The sequence below is a fragment of the Eutrigla gurnardus genome (genome assembly GCF_963514095.1).
Source record: "Eutrigla gurnardus genome assembly, chromosome: 2".
Lineage (NCBI taxonomy): Eukaryota > Metazoa > Chordata > Actinopteri > Perciformes > Triglidae > Eutrigla > Eutrigla gurnardus.
This window is the reverse complement of record NC_139916.1, coordinates 21263462-21275856: the sequence shown is the minus strand read 5'-3', so window position 1 is coordinate 21275856 and position 12395 is coordinate 21263462. Positions and strand designations below refer to the sequence as shown.

General features: G+C 42.9%; 2 protein-coding genes across 7 annotated transcripts in view; one reads left to right on the top strand and one right to left on the bottom strand.

Annotated features, from left to right (window-relative positions):
• arl6ip5a (ADP-ribosylation factor-like 6 interacting protein 5a) overlaps window positions 1-12395 on the bottom strand; it is a 467731-nt gene that overhangs the window by 186154 nt on the left and 269182 nt on the right. The gene's annotated exons all lie outside the window — the stretch shown is intronic.
• Window positions 1-12395, top strand: part of itpr1b (inositol 1,4,5-trisphosphate receptor, type 1b) — an 83854-nt gene that overhangs the window by 69356 nt on the left and 2103 nt on the right. For all 5 annotated transcript variants that reach the window (XM_084036658.1, XM_084036657.1, XM_084036656.1 and 2 more), the window contains 8 exons: window positions 1859-2034; window positions 2492-2656; window positions 2975-3164; window positions 3349-3441; window positions 4437-4585; window positions 5191-5356; window positions 6487-6647; window positions 11868-12029. In XM_084036658.1, the coding sequence (XP_083892784.1) occupies window positions 1859-2034; window positions 2492-2656; window positions 2975-3164; window positions 3349-3441; window positions 4437-4585; window positions 5191-5356; window positions 6487-6647; window positions 11868-12029 (1262 nt within the window). The remainder of the gene's footprint in view (window positions 1-1858; window positions 2035-2491; window positions 2657-2974; window positions 3165-3348; window positions 3442-4436; window positions 4586-5190; window positions 5357-6486; window positions 6648-11867; window positions 12030-12395) is intronic.

Sequence of the window (12395 nt, the reverse complement as noted above, 5' to 3'; positions counted from 1 at the left end):
GTTTTTTGGAATATGACTCTGAAGTTGGGCAAAGATGTGTTAACTTCCATTTTTGAGCCTTAATATCTGTGAAACTAATAATCTAAGAGAAACCATATTTTGTAGAATGTTTAAGCTAACACCAGAGATAGAGGCAGTAGTGATAGAAGTCTTTTATCTGCAAAAATGGGAGCTCAGCCACTCTTCAAATGTACTACTTTATTTCAACAAGCCTCATTTTAAGTACCTACCATACTAGGTTATCATTGAGCTACACCCCTGATATTCCATGTCTGGAGGCTATTAGTAACAGATATACACTGTAGAAATTTTGAAGGCCACAGGTTAGATAGTTTTCCAGATATTGCTGTTTAAAAATGGCTTTTCAGAGCATGATGCCAAAAACTGTCTAAACTACCCTTCATTCAATGATGTTTCATGAGAAAACTATTGACAGTAGAGACCTAATATTTTGGATTAGTCCTACTAACAAGTGTGTCTTTGTACTTGAATTTTTTCAGGACATTCTGAGATGGTCAGGTGGGAGGCATTTGATGAAATGACACGGAATGACCCTTCTGTCTTTGAGAGTTACACTAGTAAAGAGAGTCAGTGTGGAGTCGTAATAAGAGTCAGTGTTCAGTCACATATGTTTATATGAAAGGCGTACGGACGGACTCCCCTCAGTGACTTTCCGCCTTCAGCACTTTGCCGCCCTTCTTCAACAGAGCAACAGCCCATGAAAATGTCTGGACTGTGACCATGCAAGTAGACACCGGAGGTGTAGCACAGACACTTGGCAACAATAAGAGATACTTTAAATCCTCCCCCCCCCCCCTAGCAAACATAAGGCTGTGTGTAGAATTTACCTTGTTGACGTGTAAGCGGTTTAGTGTAAAGGTCAGTCTCTATCTTCCCGTAGCTGCAGAGTAAGCAGGCATGAACAGAGCAGAGTGTAGGTGTGTGACGTCCGAGCCGCTGTGTCTGGATCGGCTTCCGTGCCAAGTCCAAGCACCCAGGCGGCATGTTACGATGCAGTGCCCAACACCGTCCCCATGAATTCAGCTGGAGCCAAGTGTATTTTTAGCCAACCGGAGGTTATGTAACAAATACCTGTCATGTCATCCGCACACGTGAAGAAGGAGGCATCAGCAGGGAGACGTTCAGAGTGGGGTGTTCCGTGTGGTTTTTGATGTCTCAGCGAATAGAAATCTTGACTGACCTTTTCGACTCGGTAAATACATTTGTGCGTAAACACGGAGGATATAGATTCACGCTGACTTAGTTTCTGGTGAGCTCATGGTAACACTTTGCTGAAGCCTGCAATGATGCAGAACCCATAACTGTTGTGTAAAGAACAACATACAATCACAAACCGAGGCAAAGAGCTCTGTTGTGTTCATGAATGTAACCGCTGGGATGTCTTCAGTCACTTACTTCTAACTCATGATGGCATGTATGTAATCTCCCAATTGTGTTGTTGAAAGGTGTGTTTATGTAGTTGTGGTGAACTCAAAGGTTGAGAAAAGCAACAAAGAAAAACCCCAGAGCGTCTTTTCTCTGAAATACATTTTCAGAAAGAAAACGTGTGAAGTAAACATGAAAGAAAGCCTCCATTAAAAGAGAAAGCATTATTTTAGTGCAGCCATGTACATGTTGGATGTCAGTTCTTTCTAAACATGCAGAGAAGATGAATTAGACTGAAGGTGTGAAGATGTATAGTTCCATCTTCCGATAAGTGTGTTGCGGTGGAATGGCATGCCTCACCCCTAAGTAACTGAATCGGCCTTGTGTTGACGTACTGAAAAGAGAACAATACACTCATTTCGCTAAATGGAAAGGGTCCCTCTGTTCCATAATGTGACCACCTTATCCTCAGGTACCCTGGAGCCCCATCTGTCTGCCCTGCTGTGGATGGCCATGCTAGTTTCCCTGGCTATTGTCATCGTCTTGCCTCAGCCTCACGGTATCCGGGCGCTCATTGCTTCCACCATCCTGCGCCTGATCTTCTCCGTCGGCCTGGAGCCCACGCTGCTCCTGCTCGGGGGTTTCAATGTAAGTGTGTCTCAGTATTGCCTTCAGATATGCTTTAACGCCTGGTAGATGTTTGACCGGAATTGCCCTTGGCAAACGCCGCAGTCACATGCTTAACATTTCATTAAACATTAAAGATATTGATACAGGACTTGGCATGTTCACAATGCAGCAAGACGACGACTCCCAGTAGCGTAGCATTCAGCCAGATTTTACGATCAAGTGGACACTTGAGGTAGCATTACTCCAAATAGAAATGTCCCTTATTGCTGTTAGGAGTTGATGCATGAACCCAGGAGGTTCCACTCTGACAGTCAACCACATCCACTTTGTTGTTAGCAGTCAGGACAATAAACATCAGAAAATTCCACCCAAAGCTACTAATACTGATAAATAAACCTTGCCTTCTCTGTTTGAACTGTCGTAACGCGGCTACTGTCTTGGCGTGTTGTCCCAACGTCTGTCCATTGGTGTCCAGTTATTAAATAAGGTCATCTTCCTGACGAGCTTCGTTGGAAACCGTGGAACCTTCACGCGTGGCTACATAGCCATGATCATGGATGTGGAGTTCCTGTATCACCTGCTCTACCTGATTATCTGCAGCCTGGGGGTCTTCGTTCATGTCTTCTTTTATAGCCTGCTAGTACGTGAGCGTGCACACACACACACACCATATTTTAACACTTTATACACGTGGATATAAACACCCTAGGCAGTGTGTACTGACAATAATGTCCAAGTTGTCCTGATTAGAAATGTTAATTTACTCTGCAACACAAAGAAACATGGGAACATTGGAATTAGTCCTAAAGGTTCACATATTCTCTACCAATAACATTTTACCATGAGATGTTGGCAAGGAGATTTAAATAAAGGCAATGATCCAAACAAAATGTATCCTTTGTCCACATTTGACACGCACATTCTGTACAAACATCTCTGAAATGCTTCCTCTCTCCAGCTCTTTGATCTGGTTTACCGTGAAGAGACCTTGCTCAACGTCATAAAGAGTGTGACCCGCAATGGCCGCTCCATTGTTCTGACCGCCGTGCTGGCTCTCATCCTCGTCTACCTCTTCTCCATTGTGGGCTATATCTTCTTCAAAGACGATTTTATTTTAGCTGTTGACCGGATACCCAACAAAACACTAGGTATGGTGAAATACAAATTTCTTCTCACACCCTTACCAACGAACATGAATAACTTGCCCTCCCTGACCCAGACAGTCAAGGGACTGAAGCATGGATTGCTTTACTGCAGCACACACACACACCCACGCACGCACACGTGTGATGTGAATAGTGAAAAACATTGTTTGTTTACACCATTGAACAGAGCATGGAGCCAGTATGGTGGGAGAGTTCTTCTCTGGTGGAGTGTGCCAGAAAGAAAACGGGGAGAACTGCACAGCAGAGGCCGTGATGGATGGTAGGGTGAAAAAAGTCAACGGAAACCTTGTGTGTGTGTGTGTGTGTGTGTGTGTGTGTGTGTGTGTGTGTGTGTGTGTGTGTGTGTGTGTGTGTGTGTGTGTGTGTGTGTGTGTGTGTGTGTGTGTGTGTGTGTGTGTGTGTGTGTGTGTGTGTGTGTGTGTGTGTGTGTGTGTGTGTGTGTGTGAGAGATTGGGCGTCAAGGTCGAAGGGTTCTTTTAAATGTGAATCTACGTGTTTGTCTCTCAAGAGATATCTAAGTGCGAGACTGTGTGCTTACATGCATCACAGGCTTGTATGTGCGAGTATGTGAAGGTCTTTTTGTCCCTTTTTCTTCCCACTGAGCTGTAAGTCTGGACGGCCGGGTGGTCATGGGATTAAACCTTGTTGGGACAAATGGGGGGTTTTCAGGGAGCTGGGGGAAACGCCAGGGGTTTAGACTCGCCTAAGACCTGATGTAGGGCCCCAGGGATGAAAGGTCAGGGATTAATTACCATCAGGTACAAGCAGGTCGATGGGTGCACTCAGTGACGAACAACGAGTTCTTGCAAACCTACTGACCTTGATGGGAAAAGCATCCAATCAAGGATGAACACATGCGCGACCTTAACATCGACTAGCCAACCGTTTCCAATCCTCACACTGGCGTGACTGCGTCTGTGCTTCCCTATCCATCACCGCCAGCCTGTCTAATTCCAATAGTCCGGTGACTTGTTTCTGTGTGGATGGATGAGAAATTTCCCAGACTTGTTATGTCCTCACAGACCCCCTTGATGATGCTGATAATAGAGACATGAGGGCTGAAATGCATTTATAGTGTTGGCTGTATCTGGATCTAAAGTCTTCTACTTGTGTATTCATAATCGTAGTGGCCTCTCTCTTCTTTTTTATGTTTAAAGGAATCATTGACTGGTAGTGACAATGCAGCTGACAGACCAGACAACACTCAACCTATACAAGACATTACTATTTGACAGTGTTGGTATGTCTCCATAGCTTCCATTGCCGTCCAGCCGTCAGCAGTGGTGATCGAGGACAAGGAGCGATCGTGTGACTCCCTGCTCATGTGCATTGTCACAGTATTGAGTCACGGCCTCAGGAGTGGAGGAGGTGTTGGGGACGTCCTGCGGAAGCCATCCAAAGAGGTACAAAGCACAGGAACACAACAGCAAGGAAGAAATCACACCCAAGCTGAGTAACATTATCGTTGACGATCTCCTGAATATTAATACAATGGGATATTTTACCACTGTGAAAACAAAATGCAAAACACGTCGCATGCTTGCACAATTCCTTACCACACACACAGATTCCATTAAATTAAATTGAGGTCGAGAAAACGTATATAAAATTGTAAAAATGGAATGAGGACATGATTGAGAGACTGATTTCTCTGCTGGTAGGTCAAAAAAGGTGCGTAAATGGCTTCAAACATGCCAGACAAAGCATACGTGGTATTTTTACAGGATGAACACAAGCTTGTATCTTACCACACCATATGTTCAATCTGCTGTTTGACCCCGAGAATAAGGGCATGAGTCATACTTACTTATATAACCTCCTTTAGCTTGACATTCATGTGAATTCTCTCAAGTTTTGTCAGGTGTGTCATATTGCATTTACACACAAGGATTGTTCACGTACATAAAACGGTGGACTTTCTCACTGGTACTTTTCTAGGACACATCCTCGTATGTCCCTGTCTAATGTTGCTCGTTCTCATGTGTTTTCTCCTGTTTGTCTTCGGCAGGAGCCTCTTTTCGCAGCTAGGGTGATCTACGACCTGCTGTTCTTCTTCATGGTCATCATTATTGTCCTCAACCTCATCTTTGGTGTCATCATCGACACATTTGCTGACCTGAGGAGTGAGAAGCAGAAAAAAGAGGAAATCCTGAAGACGACGTGTTTTATTTGCGGTGAGGACAAATATGAATAATATATAGGATATGAAGATTGCATGTTAAGTGTTGTTCTGCTGGTGCTATTGTAAGAAACAAATCGTTTTCAGACCGTCTAATAGCTGTTTTAGTTTCTTCTTACTCAGCAGTAAGAGACATCACATCACGTGATTTGTCAACATCAGGATAATGTGACTCATGACCTTTGACACATCTTTTTCCCATCAGCGCTGCATAGTCGATGTACTTCGCTCTTAGAATTGAATGAGGTGGAAATATATTTGACGCCGAGTCAAAGTTTCGAGCGATACTTTCGTTGCTCTGTACAATCAGCAGGTGTGAATGCTGAGGTTTGCGTATGATGACAAAATCAATACAAATCAGGCGAGTGGTCTGCAGTGAGCCTGCTGCTGTACGTGCGTGTGACTGCTGTGTTGCAGCTTCGCGTCAGGCCTCTCTGCAAAATAGGGGCTGTTTTTGTGGGTGGTGTAAACAACGAAAACGCCTCCTCTTCCCAGAATGAATGGTTAGTCATGGCAGGTGCTGCTGTGGAGGAGGAGCGTCTCTTCCTGTTGCCATATGGGTCTTGACCATGTTAGACTGTACACTCACTCAGACAACTCACTCTGGCCTCATCCGTCACTAATCAGTCACTTATTTGCATAACGTCTGAACAACATCATCTCGTCTTCCTGCTCGGTGTGAAGCAACGCTGCTGAAGGTTTTTCTCTTTATTGCAAATGCAACGCAAGAATGTAAATGGATTACAGGGATTTGATGGGGACAAACAATACATAAACATTTTTAGCACCTCTCACCTGACTTGCTTTGTCTGCCCATACCCTCATGACCTCATTTCCTCTTTGTTTTTTCCAGTCGGTCATCCTCATTTAGGTCACAGGAATGATTAAGTCATGTTGCCACATAAAGTGCATTTCTCTACTCTTCCAAAGAATTGAGTGTCTGTCTGTGTGGGTGTCTGTGTGTGTGTGTGTGTGTGTGTGTGTGTGTGTGTGTGTGTGTGTGTGTGTGTGTGTGTGTGTGTGTGTGTGTGTGTGTGTGTGTGTGTGTGTGTGTGTGTGTGTGTGTGTGTGTGTGTGTGTGTGTGTGTGTGTGTGTGTGTGTGTGTGTGTGTGTGTAATTTTTAGGTTTGGAGAGAGACAAGTTTGACAATAAGACGGTTACCTTTGAAGAACACATCAAAGTGGAACACAACATGTGGCACTACTTGTTCTTCATCGTCCTGGTTAAAGTCAAGGATTCCACAGAGTACACCGGCCCGGAGAGCTACGTGGCTGAAATGATCAGGGTAAGGATGTGTACACACACACAAGCATCTTGTTTTTTTGAACTCTTTAAAAGCCCTTGATGCATTCAAACTCTACACTGCTGGGTCTGTTATTATAGCGTCGTGTTCGGAAATAAATAAGATGTACTTGCTGTGAACAAATCCTCAGCTCCCCCTCCTTTGAAAATAAAGCTCTGTCCCGCCGCGTTTGCTTCTGAGGGTAACAATGCGTGTGCTTCAGAGACTGTATGCAGAAGCACGGTGCAGCACAGTAATAAGCTGCCGTTGTGGTCTTTAATGGGGTTAACCTTCACTCCTAAACAACACTGTAGGCGCTGTGATTCAGCAATCGGTTAGGTTTGGACAGAGTTGGTTGCTTTCGCCTTTTGGTCTCTCTGCACCAGCAATGGGCTGTATCTTTTCTTTCCTTTTTTTTTTTTACCTCATCTGTTCCAGAGTCCCAGGACTGAATTATGTAATCCCTGCCTCCGTGACCTTGAATCCCTCCAAAGTATTATCACATCAGTCAGCTTTGTGAATGCAGAATTAGCATTCAGACAGAGTCGGCCATTGGCATAAAATGTGTTAATCCCCCTAAGCAGCCATGCCTGGCTTTAATCATTAAACACACACAGGTCTCACCCTGCATATAACCTCATTATAAGCAGACCGGAGTAGCCTCGTGTTTTTTGTTAAGCAGCAGTGTGAGGCTATCTCCATTTATTTATTTATTACTTATTGAATTTGTGTTGCCTTGTATTTCATTATAAAAAATCCTATCATATGTGTAAAAGTTATATATATTAGTTATATATTTGTTAGTTATTTTTTCCATTTTCCAAGTATTTGTGTTTGACGTTAGCAACACAACCACACACATGTCCAATTCAGATGTTTATGTCATTGATTCAAACGGACAAATTCTGGAAATTTTTCATTTGTGAAAAAATAAAAACTAGATAGACAGTTGATTGTTTGATTGTTTAAATCGTTGGTGCTCGTAGCCTGTGAGCAATTAGAAAGCTTTTTTAACTGACAGAGGAAAGCCCCTTCCTCTGAAGTGGTTGCTTTTCTGACGCACTCTTGCTGCCGTCAGTTTCTGACACAGTTTCTCATTAGATACCATTTAGCACAGTTCACTGCCTTTTGCCTTGATCTGCTACACTCAGTCTTGTGAGGAACCACCTGATTTGGGATTAACCCCCATCCTTTCTCCCATTAACCTTACACCCCACTGACACAAAATGAGTTTGTTAAGGTTGCGTACAGACCAGCAGGTTTAAGGGGGCAGGCGGAGCAGACAAGGCACTCATGGTGCAAAAGACCCCAATGACCCATCAGCTGACCCAGTCATTCTCAACATTAACTCTCAGCTTCACAGGCGAGTGTTTGAAGCAGAGCCAACAAAGATTTTTTTGTTTCTATTAGTTTAATTTGAGAGCAGAAATACAGGCAGGACACATATCGAGAGAGAAAAGGCTCTTATTTTGTAAATATTAAAAACCTGCGTGCATGCAAAAATAAAAAGCAACGTCTAAATAATTGACTGTAAGATGAATTGAATGTGCAGACAAACATGTTCCCAGTTCTCTTTGTTGAAGAACATTAATCATACGTCATGTAGACGTAGGACTATCATAGTAGCGTCAGTAAGGAAACGGTAACGCCTGCTGCTCCAATACTCCATGCCACAAAAATGTATTAATGATTATGTCCGATCCTACTCGGATCTTCAGCAGGGCAGAATGTTTGAAAAGTGGAAACCACACCCGTATTTGTACATCATGCAGACCGATAGGCAAACAAGCTCCGTGATGGCAGGTGTGGTTCATCCACTGCCCAGCCTGATAAAACATTGTCCAACAATACAGTAAAGTACATAGAAGAAGCACATGAAAACAGTAATGTTAAAATAATTCTTCTAAATATCAAACATGTATGTAATTTGTAAACATGATGTCATATCAATCGTTGCATATCAAAAACTACATCACCAGGAAGTCAGTTTTCTTTGTACCAGCATTGCTGGAACAGGAGGATATTTTAAATTTAGCAGTAGATTTTGTGACTAATTTATCTATAATGTTCGTGTTTGTACACTTTCTCTATTATGTCTCATATTCGAAGTTTACATGTTGTTATCTTTTTTTATTTTTTTTATTTTTTATTTTACTAATTGTACTTGTATGTGTTTACATGCTTTGACGCACACTACTTGTAGTGTTGAGTTATTATTAAAAAAAAAGGCACACTAAATGAAGAAATCAAAGAAAAGCGTGTAAAGAATAATTTTGTGTATATGTGTTGTGTTCAAATGAAATATTGGTTATATACCCCTATATATTTTTTTAAGTTGTATTTTTTTGTTGTTAGATCCGGCTGCAGTTTCATTTCAGATTTATCCCACGCTATTTATAGAACATGATTTGTGTCGGCCCAATTCCTTCAAGCTATACTACGTCTTGCCCTTGCCCTACGTGTTTCCGTTCATTTGATGTCGCTGTAACGTGGAAGAAGCAACAGGACAGAAGGGGGTGTAGAAGTCAGAGCACTCTGACAATGACTGGGACTGACGTCAATGGTGGAGGGCTCTGAGTGAAGTGTCATATCTAAGGTGTAAAAAGATGATTCTCGGCTCACTCATTGTCCTCATTTTATACGCGTTCAACACTGCTGGATGCCTCAGCTCCAGGAACTATCCGCAAACATAGACATCAGCGAAATATGCTGAAACCATATCTGTCTGCTTCTGTTTGTTCTTGTTGGGGGAGGGGGGGGGGGGGGCATTTATTTGCATATGTGTTGACTGAGTGGGCTGTCAGCTCGTCAAGGTGGATTGTGGCATGACTGTGACGTTTTCTGTTGCTGTTTTAACCACACAACATCCTGTTTCTCTCTCATGGTCATGCGGTTTTAAAGATGAAATATCTACTTCCGTCATTTCCATTGAACTGGGTGGATGCGGACTCTAAAGTTATGGCTCGGCCTCTCAGTTTACTGGAAGTGCTGTCGTTTGTAAACACTGGGGACGGAAAGAGGGCTGCTGGTGACGGTGACAACAAACATGCACGAGTGAGCCTTTGGCTGGCGGATAAGATGCAAAAAAATGGGGAAATGACCTCTGTGGTGCTGAGTTCATAAACGGCATATGAGCAGAGCTGAGTGTGGGAAGGACTGGTGACAGAAAAATGTTGTTAAAAGTGTGAGATCTGTTATCATGTAGTGGCCTCTCCGACTTGTTAGATGAATGAAAGCACCGTAACGTTAGAAACTACACCTTCTAACTTAATTTCACATGTACAAAATATTTCAAGGGTTTTTCATATTTATTATCTATTAGAATAACTTAGTTTATAGAGAAACGTCCGATGTTTGTCGGCCAGGTGAACTAGGTAAACACAGTCTCTTGTCTTTTTGCATTCAGGAAGTGGAACTTGTCATCCTCACCTCCTCTCAGAATGACTGTGTTGCTCATTATCTTAGTGTCGTGTGCTTCCCCTCTGCTGCTGTCTGACCTGGGCCTGGTTTGTGGTTCGGACGGCCACCTCACTCGCCCCTGCATCTCCAAATCAACCACGGAAACCTACGGGACTTTTCCAGACCAATTCTTTTGCACTATAGGCCGTTTCAAACCAGCAACCTCAGCGGCTGCACAGCAAGCACTCACTTTTCATTCATGCTGCATTATGACTGACGGTTATCGGTGACACAACATAGAGAGATGGGATGTGTGTTTATGTTGTGCCAAACAAATGTGTTCCCATGACTGATGGCTGATTTGGAAGCGGGTTCAGACAGCACACAATAACAAAGGCATGTGGTGGTCGAGTGCCGGAGGAGATGGAAGCGTGAAAGAATGCAGCCGAGTCGCCCTCAGTCCTGTTTGAACCCGACAACCTCTGGAGGAGTGGCTGCGTGTCATGCCTCTGACAATTTGTGCATATATTGTATGTGCACAAGGAAAGTGCATTAAACAACAAAATTGTTTTTTCCATTTCATAATACGTACTTTATATTAGTCAGTAAGAGTTTTAATTTCAAATACTTAAAACATCGCTATTCATTTATAATCCTTAAGATTTGAGTCCTGGTTGATTTGGAGACAACCTTTTAAGCAGCAGCAGCAGTGAGAAATGTTGGGTTTGAATAAGCAGCGACATCACACAGCTCTGATACAGCACGTATGTGGACAATATACAGAATCAAAAATAGGCTTTCGTGAAAATCTTAAGGAGTTTTTGCTTCAGTAGTTCATCATATACAAAACGCACGCATATTAAAATCCCAACCCGTAGCTAACTGTTTATGAATAATGCCACCTCCCACTACCTCAAACTGCATTTTTGCTCTAAACTGTTGCAATCAGTTAACACCATCAGCCATACTGAAACTATTTCTGCCCACAGAATGCCCAACGTCTCGACTCGCCTTCATCTCTGACTGCAGAGTGATGAAAGGACTGATAATATCTTCACGTTTAGCTTGGATGTCTCTTGGTTGCTTCCGATACCAGTGAAATAGTACTTATCAAATGTGTCATTTAGGCCAGGAGATGTTGTGCAGCAACTTCTTTTGAGTAGGCATCACTGGTACAGGCTATGTGTACTCACACAAGCACTTGATTCCATTCTCTTGGTGAAACAGCTTCATACTCTTTTTGTCTTGTCTGTGGGCTCATAGGAGTAAGAGCTGAGTAAGAGCTGTGTGTTTGTCTGCATGTGAGGCGATGCGCCTGTAATCAAATGAGGAGGTTTCTTTCTCCGTCTTGGTGAACAGCTTTTTTTTTGTTGTAAGTTTTGTTGTGCGTACATTTAGACAAGACGCGGAGAAAACATCTCACCGATAAGTAAACTGCCTGTTCTGAGTGATTTCAAGAATGCACTAGAATCCCATGTGATTTGTAATATGGAAAGTCCCTCAAGATTAGTTAGTCTGCGTTTAAAGCAGGCTTCAAATCACTGCACAGCCAATGAGACAAAAGGGAGCCTATGGTAAAAAACACTAATCAAATTGGGCTCGGTAGTTGTTCACACAAGGCCATGTTGTAATATGTGGAGCATTTTCAAGTTTGAGCAGGTTATTTGAAATTGAATTGAACTTCTAAATGACAGTTTAGAAGGAACAATAATTACTAAAATACAAAACTTACAGCAAATGTAATAAAGTACCGCTAAGTTTGTGATGCATTAGTTTCATTGTGTTGCGGTGCTGGCCATAACCGTCCAGATTTGTGTTTGCCAGGAGCACAACTTGGACTGGTTTCCTCGGATGCGGGCCATGTCCCTGGTCAGCAGCGATGCCGACGGGGAGCAGAATGAGATCAGGAACCTGCAGGAGAAACTGGAGTCCACCATGAAACTGGTGTCCAACCTATCGGGCCAGCTGACAGAGCTCAAAGAACAGGTTGGTCCAATGAAAGTAAAGCTTGATTCATTTTCACTGGTCGTCTTTGAATTGATTTAGTTACTAGATAAAGCCTTTCTCCGTACTGAGAGGTGCACAGAATCGAGGAATTACTGTTAGACTCTTTTATTGCTTCAAAGTTGCGTAAGAACACATTTTGCTGATTTTGTCTATAAACAAAGCTTGTATTACACAATTGCTGCAATACCCTGTTTCTAGTAAAACACAATACTAAAAATGTCTTTACCCTTGAAGCGAGAACTATCTGTGAGGAAGTGAATGTCACTGAGACATTTTGACCCAGACAAGGGGAAATGATTATTGTGTTGCTGCAAGCGGTGAAGGGCACAGTGGCATCGGTCACAT